The sequence below is a fragment of the Ranitomeya variabilis genome, chromosome 3, assembly GCF_051348905.1.
Source record: "Ranitomeya variabilis isolate aRanVar5 chromosome 3, aRanVar5.hap1, whole genome shotgun sequence".
Taxonomy (NCBI): Eukaryota; Metazoa; Chordata; class Amphibia; order Anura; family Dendrobatidae; genus Ranitomeya; species Ranitomeya variabilis.
In genome coordinates, this window is record NC_135234.1 from 337,941,817 (window position 1) to 337,958,043 (window position 16,227).

Sequence of the window (16,227 nt, forward strand, 5' to 3'; positions counted from 1 at the left end):
TTTATGTTCTATGGATTTTTTTTCCTAACCCAATTGCAAAAATGAGTTTTAGCTCCAAAAACATGCATTTAAGAAAAGAAATGTCTTCCAAAAGGGGACCAATTAAATAAGTGTCATTGACTTCTACAAATAGTTGAACCATATGTAAAGAAAGTTGGATTAATCTTTGTTGTGATATTAGGTATCTGACTTACATTTTCCTTTTTATCGTTCCTGTGAAGAATCGCACCGTAGCCACTCCAAGCCATGGGGTTTGGGACATGCGGGGAAAACAGTTTCACACTGGTGTGGAGATCAAAATGTGGGCCATCGCATGCTTTGCAACTCAGAGGCAGTGCAGAGAAGAAATCTTGAAGTAAGGCATTTCATGGGCTGATAACAGATAGAGATTAACTGTATGTTTATTACTGGAAAGTTATTAAAAAATGTAGAAATGAGATTTTGTTTTGCTTACATCATTGTTCCAGTTCTGTAGGTTACATATTTTACCCAACTCCATTACAAATTCCAAACTATCTGAGCTCTTGGACACACTCAAGGGCCCCAATTCATTTAGACCTGCAATGTTCATGACGGTCATGATGAGGGGGATATGTTGGAGGCGGACAAATGGTGTATGCCTCGCCACTTAGACACTGGAGTAAGATGTTTGGCATAGGGAACGTCACAGCTTGTCTAATTCATTTTGGCGGAGCTGGGCAACATGTTGTGAAAACACTAAGTTTCTACATTTTTGTGTTCCTAATCCAAAGCGAAGGTGAAATATTTACATAGAATATTATTAGCGCCTCTATTATTCAGGTTAGATATAAAGTGCTAATCATGAGCAATTGACAAGGTGTATTTCTTTACAACTCGAGAATCAATAAAAAGTACATGCAGTGACGGTGAGGGTTCATTGGTAATTTCTGACCTTTTCATCCTTTTCTTTGCAGAGGATTCACCGACCAGCTGAGGAAGATCTCAAAGGATGCCGGAATGCCCATCCAGGGCCAGCCATGCTTCTGTAAATATGCACAGGGCGCGGACAGTGTGGAGCCAATGTTCAGACACCTCAAAAACACATATTCTGGGCTGCAACTTATCATCGTCATACTGCCAGGAAAGACACCAGTATATGGTATATAATCTTTTACAAACAAGATTCTCTTCTTTTGTGTTCTAGATGATAAACTCTTTAGGATAACTTCAATATGCTTTTTAATTAAGTTCCTTTAAAGGGATTGATTGGCTTTAAACTCAAGTCTTGGAGAGTATTCTTTAAAAAAAAAAAAAAAAAAAAAAAAAAAAGCATTGCAATATATGACTTGTATCTAATTTGTTTACCCTTTCCTTCATCTCTTTTCCTGGTCTCTCTGTACTATACTTTGTAAAAAAAAAAAAAAAAAACATCTTAAAGAAGCACTGCCACTAGGTTTATTTATCCTTTAAATGTGTATATGTGCATGTACTGTAGTGTGAGTGTGGTGATATACATTGTTCTCCTCTTCAGACTGTCCGGTTCACTCTATGCCTTGGCCTGAAGTCTTTTAGAATGAAAACCAATGGAGCCTCGTACTCGCGTTCAATAGGCTTACATTGTAAAATTCACTTCTGTGTCATGCAGAGCGCAGTGTGCTCCGGCCAGTCTGTAGAGCAGTGACATCACTGAGAAGAGGAGAAGAACGGCGCTGGCTGGACACCAGAGAAGGCAGCGATAGATGAGTATATTAACACATACACTACTGTACATGTGTATATACACACATTTAATGGGAGTGTTTATTTTATAATGTGATGGGCAATATTATGTCAAATTCACTTGGACCAACTATGGGTGAGCAGGTAAAATCAGAAATGTGCAAGTAGCAGCTTATACAAAAGAAACTCATGGTTAATTTACTTACCGTAAATGTTTGCAGTTACTATTTTATATATTAATGAGCCACTTTCCTTTTCTGAACTTAGTAAATTTCAGTTATATGAACAGCAATTCGTTTTCCAATTTATTTGCAAATAACCCTGAGATTTCATTAATTAGCACACATCGATAAATTAAAGCCTTCCATACACATTAGATTAATGTTAGTTGCAGCCACTGATGTTGATATGTTCGGCCCACTCTTTGTCGGGTAACATGACGATCTAGCGTGTCTGATTTTGGACTGCCAAGTCCCTTTGTTTTATCAGAAATAAGCCGCCGGCAGAGATGTTTGTCAGCTACTTTCTCATGGATAACACAGGAGCACTCGGTTGCATGGCCACTCCTGTGTATGGGAGAGAAGGCAGAGATCGATGTTTATGGAGGTCTTAAGACTTGTGCTGTCTTTTTGTGTCACAGGGTATAATTGTCACGTAGTGCCTTGGGATGGTGGGCGCTAGTCAGGTCCCTAGAATTAGGGGCGCCCTAGTCTATCCCTGTCCCCCAGATTACTGCTGAAGGTGGAGACGCTGGATTCACGTGCTGTGCTATGTTCCTATATTAACCATTATCTGCCCCCTGCCTCACTCAGAGGGGTGGGAATCCAAAGTGTATAGGATAACACTAATCAGACAAACATTGGAAGACGGCAGGGATAAATGGAAATAACAATCATACAAAATACACTCACCAAACAAAATATTGGAATACAAGGGAGTTAAAGGAAAGAGAAACCAAATAGGACTTGTTGAGGACATGCAGACAAACAAAACTCCAAGCAACAGTCTCCTGAACAAATCTCTAAACCTTAACTCCAACCACGAACTACACCTCCAACTCCAAACCAAGCAGTAAGACCTAACACTGGCAATTCCTAAGTGCCAGAGGCGAGCATATATAGCAGAGGGGTGTTTCCAACACTGATCAGCTGAGACAATCCACAAAGGAAAGTTCCTGGAGATCAACGGAACAGACTAACCCTTGCACTGCCAGCAAGGAAAAATCCTCCACTGTTTAATACAATGGTGAAGTACTTTAAACCAGTGCAGGAGATTGTGAAACCAGTTGCCGCGGTCTTGTGGCCCCTCTGTCACGGTAATCCCGTGACAACAATATTACATGGCTTTGTCCACATTATGACTATAAAAGAAAGGTAATGTGTAAAAGCTTCCCTTGCAAGTCCTACTGAATTGCTTTGAAACAATAGTTGGTCTTATATTGCGGCTCTATAGTGATGTGTTACAGATGTGATTGTTTCACCGGGAGCGTGTCCTGGTTTCAGGCTGAGGTCCGACATCCTATTAGGATGAGGCATGTATTTCTACATGTGGCTTTCAGAAGAAGGACTCTAATCCACGCACTGACAATAGCTGTAATTTTCTTCAATCATGTTTCCAGGCTCTCCGGGGCTGCATTTGACTGACAGAATTGCCCACTGTCTACTGCTGAAAATGCTTAGAGTAAAGGCATGACTATTTGTCTTTTTTTCTGTTAATTTCAGTAACCGCTCTTTTCCCCCTCCCTCTAGCTGAGGTAAAGCGCGTTGGAGACACATTACTGGGAATGGCTACACAATGTGTCCAAGTGAAGAATGTAATTAAAACATCTCCTCAAACCCTCTCAAATCTGTGCCTAAAAATAAACGTCAAACTGGGAGGGATTAACAATATCTTGGTACCACATCAACGGTAAGAAGATCCTTGTGTAACGTTGGTTTTTTTGTGCCGGCCTGGCTGACATTGACACTTGTATTTCTCCACTCTTGCTTCTCTATTCGTTATTGGTTTGCTTGTCATGTTCTCTTTATAAATCTTATTAACCACCCTGAAGAGGGTTGTCATAAGTTGGAAAGTGGTTAAAATTGTGATTCTACAAACAAGCAACTTTGCAATATACCCCAATAGTAAAAATCCCTTCCCTTCTCAAGAACATTGAGATTTCTACTTTTCTAGTGTACAGCCACTCTGTGGACCCAACGTGGCCAGTTATGTGGAGGAAGCATGCTTTATGCTTTACAAATGGTTGGATCTGGCCAGTTTTAATCCCCCTGCACTCCTCCTATGCTGCAGAGACAAAGCTACCTCTGCTAGAATCCTGGCACAGTTCGCACCATATTGCTGGTCTAAATTGTCAATCTTCAGAAACACACTGTCCGCGGCAATGGAGGAAGCCCAGGGGGCTGGAGTGGTGCACTTCTGAAGATTCCAATTTACAAGGTTGAAGGTTGGTATTTATGCATGTCCATAAGATGTGTTAGGTATTAGGCATCTTAACGTTCCCAACGTCACTCCTGCATGGCAGATCTACGTCTGCCTAGTCATAGCGTCACCTAGAATAAGGGGACCTCGATCAGCTTCACAGGCATGCAAAGAGCATCAGTGGGAATGTGAATGAGAAATTGGTATCCTGCCTACACGAAATTTTACATTTCTTCATAGATGTGTATATCTTTACTTAGGCCGTCTGTGTTCCAGCAACCAGTCATTTTCTTAGGAGCAGATGTCACTCATCCACCTGCTGGAGATGGCAAAAAACCTTCAATTGCTGCTGTAAGTGTGCTAAGTTGGTCATTTTTTACGACTCCTGCTTCATACACAATACAGTGATTTGATCTGGAAAGATTTATTTACCTTTTTTTTTATGATGACTTTTTATACTTGTACTAGGTTGTAGGCAGTATGGATGCTCACCCAAGTCGGTACTGTGCGACAGTGCGGGTACAAAGACCTCGGCAGGAAATTATCCATGACCTTGCTTCCATGGTGAGAGAACTTCTTATCCAGTTCTACAAATCCACGCGCTTCAAACCCACACGAATCATCTTTTATCGTGATGGAGTCTCGGAAGGGCAATTCAGACAGGTCAGTGGAACTTTGGTTTTGAGGTCTTTGCATGATGTAGGAACCATAAAAGCATCAAAGCCAAGGTGTGCTGATATGACCATGACAGTCTTCACAGGAAATGCTAGGAACCAAAGTTTACTGTTTTTTTCTCGTCTGGAGTCACTGTTCATAATATACAGTGACCTCCTCTTAGTGTCCTAGAATGCATGGTGTCATATTGCGTGTTGCTGTCTTAGAAGGGTTAACTGACCCCTCTATCCCAAGCTCTGAGACTTCTGACCATCCCGCACTAATGTACCAGTTCCCTCAGTTCCCTTCCCTCGGCCCTGCGCTTAGTAACCCGATGTTTACCCTGGTTACCCGGGGACCTCGGCATCGTTGGTCGCTGGAGAGCGGTCTGTGTGACAGCTCCCCAGAGATCAAACAGCGACGCTGCAGCGATCGGCATCGTTGTCGCTATCGCTACAGCGTCGCTTCGTGTGAAGGTACCTTTACTCCTGTAGTTACATCAGTGCCCCTTTAGCCTCTCCGTAACTAACTAGACATTGCGGCTCCCAAAGAAACTCATTGAAGCCCATCAGCACATGGTTAGGAAGCTCTGCCCTTTGGCGGTGTTGCTGTTATTTTCAGCATTATTGGATTTTTATTGTGACTTTCTAACATTCTAAGAATTTATCTTCAAAAGCCATACTAATAAATAGCTGATAAGTTAGCTTGGTAAGGTTTCCATAAATATTCCCTATACTGATGCAAACCTTGTACAGATCCCTATAATGCCTGTATTGGAATATCTTTACATGCCAGCCATGTCCTACAATTGTACTGTTTTTCCTCGTTTAAGCAGGTCTTATATTATGAGCTGCTAGCTATTAGAGAAGCCTGCATTAGTCTGGAGAAGGATTACCAGCCTGGGATCACCTACATTGTGGTACAGAAAAGGCATCATACAAGGTTGTTCTGTGCCGACCGAACGGAAAGGGTATGTAATAATGTAATAACTGTAATTACCTCTCCAGCTGTCAAAGACCTCGCTTATATCACAGCATCCTGTTAGAAAAAAACGTACCCAGAATAATCTCACCTACCAGAAATAAATAAAAAAAACAAACTATAAAAAATGTATTTGATACATAATGGGATTTGAGATTTTGATCTAGAAATTTAAATTAAAAAAATTGGTATGAAATGGGTATGCACTGTATTTGTGTGTGTGTGTGTAGAATTGTATGTGTTTACTTCAACGCTTAGACCACATGTGGAGCTCCTAAAGTTACCTTGTTCTTATTAGAAGGCTCAGGTCACATTAATAATGGCTTCTGTTCTTAACAGAGCAACAGTAGAACAGCAGTACTGATGGATCGGTTTAGAAACATATCTAAACATACTTTGAATGATGTCACGGGTCAGATTTCCATTGATTAATTTAATTTATGTAGTAACAAAGCTGAAGGTGATGTCTCACAATGTGTTCTTAGGAACCTCTTAAAGGTTTTGTAAGTCTTTTTTAATTTTTTTTTAATTCATGGGCTTCAAGTGTGAAAAGAGCAGTCATATGTACTTATTGGTGATGAGTGAATGTGCTCGGATAAGGTGTTATCAGGGCATGCTCAGGTGCTAACCAAGTGACTTAGGCATGCTCGAAAAATATGTTCAAGTCCTTGTGCCTGCATGTCTCACGGCCGTTCGACAGATGCAACACATGTGGATTGCATGTCGAACAGCCGCGAAACATATTTTTCGAGCATGCCGAAGACACTCGGTTAGCCCCCGAGCATGCTCATATAACGCTTTATCCGAGCACGTTCGCTCATTACTAGTACTTATCCCAAGCCACTCCATTGTCAACTCTGCACTATTACTCGTTTTTTCTTAATATGGCTTCAGTAGTGACATGACCTCAACATCACATGACTGCTGTAGCCAATTACTGGGCTCGCGGCTTAGTGTCATTTTAATCCGCATCATGCTGAGCTATCGAATTGGATGGCAGTGGTCACATGATGTTGACATGACTTCATTGCTACAGACACATAAACAAATGGCAATGGGTAATTACTTCTTAGGCTACGTTCACATTTGCGGTGTGCGCCGCAGCGTCGGGCGCCGCAGCGTCGCCGCATGCGTCATGCGCCCCTATATTTAACATGGGGGCGCATGGACATGCGTCACACTTGCGTTTTGCGCCGCATGCGTCCCTGCGGCGCCTGCGTCTGGGCGCAGAGGACGCAGCAAGTTGCATTTTTGCTGCGTCAAAAATCAATGAAAAAAAGGACGCATGCGGCGCAAAACGCAGCGTTGTGCATGCGTTTTGCTGCGTTTTTGTTTGCGTTGTGCGTTGCGGCGCCGACGCTGCGGCGCACAACGCAAATGTGAACGTAGCCTTAACAGTTTATTTTCACAAATAAGAAGTTTCTGGATTAAAAAATAAAGATGGACAACCTGTTCCAAGGAACTTCCATGCACCACAGAACCTTTGTTGGGAAATGCTGTTCGAAACGCGTAGCTGCACATATGGGTGCCATGTCACTATTCTATACGAATTTGGAATAAAGACAAGCTTTTTTTATCAGCTGGACTCATCCTGCTTTTTTTTCTTTCAAATAGAATATCTTTATTCATCAGTTCAAAATGTAAGATAAGATTGATAAAAATACTCCTCTTTCTAGACCTGTCCTCTGCCCATGACTGTTTCCCACTGCCTCCTACAATATTGATCGTCATCTCATCCCTTGTTATCAAAGTCCTTGTCCTTTCCTGCATCTCCTCATACCTTACAGACCGCACTTTTAACATCACCCCTTTCCATACCACATCCTCATCTCACCCTCCCTCTGTAGTTGGGCCTTTAGACTCTGTCCTGGGACACCTACTCATCTCCTTCTATACCTTAGGCCTGGGGCAACACATAAAGTCCCATGGCTTCCAGTGCCACCTATATGCTGGTAACACTCAAATCTACCTGTCTGACCCAGACATCATGTCTGCTGATCAAAATCCCAGTGTCTATTAGCTATATCCTCCTCACACTTTCTAGAACTCAAGGTGGACAAAACCAAACTCCTCTTTCCTTCATCTCGCTCAAGCCCTCTCCAAATTCACCTCAACTTACAAAGTGTTAATAAATATTACATGCAAACATTTTAGTTGATGACATGTTAGCATCATATATAAAGAAGAAATAAGTGCATACAGACCATGAGGGGTCTTGTGTGCTATGCTATGCTGGTCTGACTCTTGGTGTGTATGAGCAGTGGGCTTGTGTAGGTGATCTCACCTTTCATCTGTCAAAAAGTGATACATGGGGAGTACCAAAAATAAGGGCAGAAACTAATTGCATAAAGAATGAGGAAAAACTCCAAAGAAAAAGACGATTGGTAGCAAGATTGATAGATGTGAGAAAGATTTGTCATCATAGTATGCTGCCCAAGGGATCCTGGCCGCTGACACATGGTGCCTAAACCACGATTAGCATGAATTGGACACTGGATGCACGATTGCAGCCAAGTATATTTTTCTTTCAAATAGATATACACAAACATATATGTATAACCCCAGAATGTATCAAGTAAAAATATACCTGGCTGTAATATATATTCATATAATTTGTAGACCATGGACATAAAAGACCTGTCAATCACCTACAGCAGCGCGGGGAGAGGTATGCTGGGGCACCTGAGTAGTCTAATCTCTGCATTTGATCCCTGTATGGATCTTCAAACTATATTTTCTCTGAAATGTAGGAGCCGTAGGGATTCACTCGCTTCCTGGCAGCACTTCAGGTATACACAGGCACAAAGTCTTTATGGCAAACGGGGAGGTTTATTACAGGTCATAAACCAACCAATGAACAAACATTAACCGTTTCTCCACCATATAATGGTATGATATAAGTAATGAGGACTCGCCCATATATATTACAGCCCACATTTTTTGTCTCTAGCGAAGACTCAACCGCAGTAAAGGTCTTTCCACCTCCCACACCCAGACATTGAATGAGGCAGCTGGACTGCCTTCAATAGGCCATTCCAAGGCCTGAAACTGGAGGAATGGGAACAGCCAGTCCCACCCAGCTCTAGTGGCTGTTCCTAAATTCCGGACCCAAAGTGTGAACCCTTTAAAAGACTAAACAGCACTATCTATACTGGAGCCAGCTCTCTGGGTTTCACATCACCGAGGCTAGGCACCTCGGTGACACACACACACACATACTCCATTCAGGACTTGTCCAGCTGCAACCTTACAAGGCACTATCTGGCGGCAATTGTGCAGCCTTGCTTTGATTCATGCAGCTCCTAGTCTAGACAGCATGAACTAGCTGACAGGAAGCGTTCCCCTCTGGAATACAGTGGGCTCATAACGGTGAGGTTTTTTTTTCCAATCTGGGCTAATGGTGTCATGGATTTGTCCCCAGACCTTCTAACTTATGCATTAGAGGGAGAATAGAATGGCAACCTTCTTACTTTAGAAGTACAAGTGCTAAGGTTACAGAATAATCTACTTCTAGCACTGTTGAGGGCGGGTTCTGTAAAGAGGCCACAGAGCTCTCCGACTAGACACTGTGGATATATATCTGGTAAATAGACAGTAGTGCTGATGGTTCTAGAGATGAAGCATTGACCAAGCTGGCATTTCCGACATGGCACCCAATGTTACCATCGAGTAATGAGTTGTATTACCCTCTGGATAATCTCTTCTCTTTGCATTAGGTTGGAAGAAGTGGAAATATTCCAGCTGGTACCACTGTGGATACCGATATAACACATCCTTACGAGTTTGATTTTTACCTCTGCAGCCATGCTGGAATACAGGTGAGTCTGGCTTCTGTTGTCTCTTCGTAATATACAGCTTATGCTCTAATCCAGAATCGGCAAAGGTTTTGTAAATGAATCACCTCATAGTTTCACCTGACAGATTGTATTCTTGTCATTTGCAGAAAGAATAGCTGTTATGAAAGCTTTAAAAACCTCCTTTTTGTCATTTTTTTTATGCAACATATGTCCACAATAACAGCAGTAATTTTTTTCCCTCGTGTACGTTTACTGTTGGTGAAAGCATAAACTCTTGGGTCAAGGCTGATAATAATACAAATCCTGCAAATATCACTGCAGAGGGGTGCCACCTAGTGGTTGTCTTAGTGAGTGCAAGATTGATTTTGTTTGTTGGGCTGCCTTATCAAATACATAGCTAGAGCTACACATATAGATATCTAACCTTAAAAAAACACAGCAAATGTTCTAAAAATAAAAAAAACAACACATTGAAGGTTTATTTTCCCTCTCTGGCATCAGCACTGCAGCCAGTCACTGAGCTTGTGCCATCTATATTGTCTGGAGCTATGAACGTGATGTGACTGCTGCAGCCTGTACCCAATCACTGGCACAGCTTCAAGAGGTAGCAAATTTTATTTTTTTCATATCACTATGTATATTTAATACATTGTCTAGGCTGATCGTAAATTTCTGCAGTCACTCTATATGACTTCAGGCTGCCAAATCCAAACAGTGTGCAATATGCGCACTACCAGGTTTCCCCTCTATTGTCAGCTTGAGTAGTTGTCACATGACCGCACATGTGTGATTTGTATAGTTGCAGTCACATGCTTACTAGCTTCTCATCCACTTCTTGCGAGAAGTAGGAAAAATTGCTAGTTGGATTTTTGTCTCCTAATCTGAGAGTAGTATATAAAGACAGAGATCCTAATTCCAACAATGTGTCACTTACTGTGCTGCTCTCTGTAGCTTTGATAAAATCACAGTTTTATCAGCAGGAGATTAACACTAGATGACTACTCAACCTGTTGCCATATAGTCCTCCATATTCATAAACTGTTCATAACACCACCTCCACCACTGATTGGCAGCTTTCTGTGTACACTGTGCATAGGCAGGAAGCTGCCAATCAGTGGTGTGGTCTGGGTTATACTCAGCATTCAGAGGACTGGTAGGTCTGCAGCAGATAGGACAGTGATTTTATCATAATGACAATGAGGACAACAAGTGATACATTGCTGGAATCAGGGTATCTACCCCTACATTATGCTACTCTCAGATTGGGCAGCAAAGAAGTGGTGTCAGATTCCTTTTAATGGAAATAGTGATATGAAAAATTGAAAAAAAAAAAGACCCGATTTAACAAAATTGGTAATTTTCTGCTGGCATTTGATCTCCCTGGTGCCCATCTGTCAGCTGACTCTACGATCAATCAGTGGTTTCAATAGTCATGTTACAGCAGACAGTCAGGGTGATGAGTTTTTTTCTTTGTGTCCTCAGTATAGCTAACCCCTAGCATTTTACACGATGAGCTGTCGTTTCTCTTGGAACAGATGTTTTGGCTAGACATGATGTACTGGCAGCATGGTGACACAGCTGTATACTGTAGCCTTGCAGTGCTGAGATCTTGGGTTCGTATCCAGCAAAGGCCAACATCTCCAGGAGTGTGCGAGTGCCAACGATAGCGCCATCATACACACTGGGCAGTGTGATATATGGGGCACAGTTGGATACAAAGCTGTGACAGGTCCCAGTAATGGTCTCATCAGGATGTCCATTGTTCTCCCGCTTTGTCATTTAGGGTACTAGCAGGCCTTCTCACTATCATGTCTTGTGGGATGATAACTGTTTCACTGCTGATGAGCTCCAGCTGCTGACCTACCAGCTGTGCCACACGTATGTGCGATGCACGCGATCTGTCTCCATCCCCGCCCCTGCCTACTATGCCCACCTTGTGGCATTCAGAGCCAGGTACCATCTCGTGGACAAGGAGCATGACAGGTATAGTACATATTCCTCTCCCGCAGCAGCTTGTTTTCTCCTCGTTTCTTCTCGTTTTCATGACGTCTACCACATAGAATTGTAATCTTCCAGTTATTGTGTGGGGCAGATAACTGTCAGACCTGCATGGCACAAGTCTACACTACTAGATGAGTCCTGGCACATGCTGGAGCTCAGCAGGGGCCATTTTGTCCTTAATGTGACACTGGACAATGAAGCAGCTGTTCTAATCTGCTAAGGTGGAGACATCCGTATTAGGTTTTGGTCTATTTATACACTTAATATTCCTCCTGAAAATGGAACATGAAGGTATAGTAAATGATTACACACCAGCTTCCAATTTCCATAATGGGGTGAATGGCGGGGACCGTGATTGATCGGGTATACATCTGCTCTATGTACGTCACATACTGCTGGCCAGTATCCATAGCAACTGAGCTGCTGCCATTAGCCGATAACTTTTCTAAGCAACAGTCGTTACCGTGGAAACCGCAGACTGATGCGGTGACCTTATAACATCCTTTAGGGAACATTTCGCTTTTTAAATGACCTTAAAGGGAACTTGTCAGTTGATTCTTGCTGCCCAAACCTTAAGCCTGCAGAAGGTTATAGTTTGAAGATCAGGGGTCCATAGGGAGAGACTTAGGGTACCGTCACACAGTGCCATTTTCATCGCTACGACGGCACGATTCGTGACGTTGCAGCGTCGTATGATTATCGCTCCAGCGTCGTATACTGCGGTCACACGTTGCAATACACTGCGCTGGAGCGATAATTTCATGACGTATTTGCGATGTAGAAGCCGTTGGTTACTGTGCGCACATCGTATACAACCTGTGTCACACGATGCAATCATGCCGCCACAGCGGGACACTAGACGACGAAAGAAAGTTTCAAACGATCTGCTACGACGTACGATTCTCAGCAGGGTTCCGGATCGCAGTAGCGTGTCAGACACTACGATATCGTAACGATATCGCTAAACGTCACGAATCGTGCCGTCGTAGCGATGAAAATGGCACTGTGTGACGGTACCCTAAGACTACTCTTTTGCAATCACCGGCCAGCTTCCCCATGCCACACTCCAGGTGATTGACAGGTCATTCCCATGTGTGTACACAGGGAGAGACTTGTCAGTCATCTGTAATAGGGGGGCACCAGACTAGTCTGACTGGCTGACAGTTCTCTCCTATGTCAATCACCCGTAATGATGCGCTGAGAAGCCATCTGGGGGACGCACCAGACTAGTCATGTCTCCGCCCAGCTTCAGCACACCGCTCTCCAGTTGATTGACAGGTGTCTCCCATGTGTGCACATGGTGAAAGACCTGTCAACCACCTGGGGTGGTGCGGGGAGAATCCTGCTGGGGGACACACCAGATTAGTCCTTTTTCTCCCTATATTCCCAGGCTCTTCACAATAGGTTTTTTCTGAAACGCCGGAATGTATTGAGAAAAACATCCCTGGAATCGTGCAGCCAACGCCTAATGAATGTTGCCTGTGGATTGAGCTGACAGGTTCCCTTTTTCAATAATTTGTACATGCCTTTCAAGGGGCTTTAATTTTGCTGTTTGATTTCCTTAGGGGCCCCATTCTCTTTTTCAATCTTCATTTCATGTAATTTAGCAATGGTTGACATGTATTCTGAGCTGAATAAGCAACATGATGTTTTGCAAAGTTAACTTCTATTTTGTACCCCATAGTGCTGAAGGAAGCCACGTATCTGGTCAAAGCAATGGTCGGGACCCACAAGCCCTTGCCAAGGCTGTGCAAATTCACCAGGATACCTTACGTACCATGTACTTCGCGTGAGAGCAACTTTTGTCCCTAAAAAATACACAGGTTTGACTTGCAACAAGGAACCTGAAGGATCTGGTGTGGGTTTCTAGGGCCCAGTAGAGTGGTTCCCATTCTCCTGTCCTCCCTTCTGGCTCGCACTGAAGCCCGGGCACAGTGATTGAGGGGAGGGCTAATCCTGGGAATAGAAGAGTTTTGAGGAACACAGCACTATTATGCAATATGAAACCAGCCAACTGCTAGATCGTTGTAATGGAGCCTCCACTTGGATGCACTGCTTACGTTTTGTCTTTCTTTTTACGTTCCAACATTTTAACCCTTTTATGCCTTTACCTCAAATTGCTCTGCAGCACTAGCTGTTTTTGCAAAAAAAAAAAAGAAAAAAAAGAGACAAGCAAAACCTAGGGATGGATGGAGTGTGTTTGCATATCTGTGCACACTTGGGCTTCGTTTTCCTATATTTTGGTATCCAGCATAATTGTGATGCTGCGGTTCTATCCAACCTGCTGCTGCACCCAATCCAATACCTTCTAGCAGCTGTACCTTAGCTACTTTCTGGTCACCTCCTGGTGAGCTCAGAGAGAATCTCTTGTGTGCCCAGGTATGTGTATCACTTGTATGTGTTTAGTTCTTGAGTACATATATGTGTATGCATAGACTTGTGTGGATGTGTTACCAATGGCTATGAAGCAGAAGGATGTCCTGCAAAAAACGTCCCATTCCTTTTGCCTTTGATGTAAATCTCATTTGCATAAGTCATGCCCTTCCGTGCTTTGCCTTTATTCTTTCTGCAACGTTATGGTTAGTAAGATGCAAGCGGGTATTGCATGTGCCTAGTGCTATGGTCATGCAAGTGACTGGATCTATATACTTCAGCTATTCCAGCAAGAATATTGCCACTTCCTCCCTGCAGCGCAGCACCACAATGTTGGCGTCGGGGTAGGAAAGCTTAGCACAAGGCCTTCTCTCTGGGTCTAATTCCTCCAAATCTCTCTTGCTAGGTAAGCATTTTATTCGTGAGCATAACAAATCCCACATGCCAGCCTCTGCTCTCTAAAATTTTTCCAGACTATATCCCCATATTCTGTATGCTGCAAACGGTTGTCCATTTCTGCACATTAGGAGAGTGTCTTCACCCTTCACCCTCCAAGTATCTTTGAAAACTACTTCAGAAGGATGTGGGAAGAAACCTCTTTAGTCATGTAATGTATACATGGTTGTGTGGGAATTGTAAGCTTTTCTAGTACTTTTTATATATATATAAATGTATTTATTAGATTAATGACACTAATTTAATTATTTCAAATCCTATTCTCTGCCACCATTGATGTTTTGTTGTTTTTTTTTATGGGGGACTCGCTAGATGTATGTTCAATTTTGATCTCATTTTAGTGCAATAAACAGAAATAAATTTAAACCCAGCAATGCCAAAGAGGCCTGCCTAACCTTGCTGGCCCCTATGGCTACTTTGCAATTAAAATAATCGAAAGCCTTAACTATGAAAAGCCCACGTCCACATAGTGACTACCCAGAACTGTTCTGGGAAGTACTGTGTTCCCGTCAGTGAGTAGTGCAATGCTTTGGTGTTGATGCTTTACATGTCAGAGTCAAAAGTTTTATTTTCGTATACGGAACAATATGACCTGTTTAGCACACCTACGTCCCGGAATCAATATAGTATGGCGTTAAGAATCCGTTCTCCTATGTCATTTTGTTTGGCCAGATGGTTCAGTGAAGTGTACAGCGCATGATATACAGATATTTAACACCAGTCGGGCACACCAGTACTAGTAGGTGATAAAGTGACCTGTCAGTCCATTCATGCTGTTCAAACCACAGGCAGCCTGAATCAGAGCCTTGCTGAAAGAGGATAGGTCTTTTCTAATGCTCTGGCTTCTCCCAGCGCCGCTCTTGTTTAATGACCAGTCTCTCCCATGTGTGTAGTTAAAGGGAACCTGTCACCGGAATTTGGCGGGACCGGTTTTCGGTCATATGGGTGGGGTTTTCGGGTGTTTGATTGACCCTTTCCTTACCCGCTGGCTGCATGCTGGCCGCAATATTGGATTGAAGTTTATTCTCTGTCCTCCGTAGTACACGCCTGTGCAAGGCAGCACGCGCAGTATGCTTTGCCCAACTGCAGGCAAAGCCGAAAAGCATTAGTGCTAATGCGCCGGCTCACTATGTCCCGGAACACATCTAAATACTTCCGGGACATAGTGCGCCGGCGCATGCGCACAAATGCTTTTCGGCTTTGCCCGCAGATGGGCAAAGCATTACTGCGCGTGTGCAAGGCAAGATTGCCTTGCGCAGGAGTGTACTACGGAGGACAGAGAATGAACTTCAATCCAATATTGCAGCCAGCGTGCAGCCAGCGGGTAAGGAAAGGGTGAATCAAACACCCGAAAACCCCACCCATAAGACCGAAAACCAGTCCCGCCAAATTCCGGTGACAGGTTCCCTTTAACAAATGACTTGTCAATCAACTGCAGTGGCGCCCATAGGTGACTACACACTAGTCTGGTCTCTGCCTATGGCCCCTGGCCAGATCTTCGAATAATATTTATTCTGAAACGCTTAATAATTTCAGACAAAAATATACCTGACTGCAATTGTGCACTGACAGGTTCCCTTTAACATCCACAGAATATGACTGCTTGTTTTACCAATAACCTTTACACACCGCAAGTAATGTCAGTCAGTCAAGTGCAACTATATCAATGTATGTAGTCCATGTCTCATCTGCAAGTGTAATCAATGGTATACATTCCCCTATTGGGCAGTATATAGATGGAAAATGGTCTGAAATAGCGATCGTGTAAATGTTTCCTAATAAAGACTTGGTTATCTTATAATTCCATCTCTGTTAGTTATGAATCTGAGAAGAGGTAGGAGCTTCTAAAGAAGGAAATCCCTTATAT

At 43.1% G+C, this 16,227-nt stretch overlaps 1 protein-coding gene across 3 annotated transcripts in view; it reads left to right on the top strand.

Moving 5' to 3' along the window:
- Window positions 1-15,304, top strand: part of LOC143815971 (protein argonaute-3) — a 106,289-nt gene extending 90,985 nt beyond the window's left edge. For 2 of the 3 annotated variants that reach the window (XM_077295820.1, XM_077295818.1), the window contains 9 exons: window positions 222-355; window positions 936-1,120; window positions 3,429-3,588; window positions 4,359-4,449; window positions 4,567-4,761; window positions 5,585-5,722; window positions 9,450-9,551; window positions 11,314-11,513; window positions 13,216-15,304. In XM_077295820.1, coding sequence (XP_077151935.1) covers window positions 222-355; window positions 936-1,120; window positions 3,429-3,588; window positions 4,359-4,449; window positions 4,567-4,761; window positions 5,585-5,722; window positions 9,450-9,551; window positions 11,314-11,513; window positions 13,216-13,324 — 1,314 coding nt within the window. In that variant the 3' untranslated portion in view covers window positions 13,325-15,304. The remainder of the gene's footprint in view (window positions 1-221; window positions 356-935; window positions 1,121-3,428; window positions 3,589-4,358; window positions 4,450-4,566; window positions 4,762-5,584; window positions 5,723-9,449; window positions 9,552-11,313; window positions 11,514-13,215) is intronic. The other variant, XM_077295819.1, reaches the window with a different exon arrangement.
- Window positions 15,305-16,227: the final 923 nt, after the last annotated feature.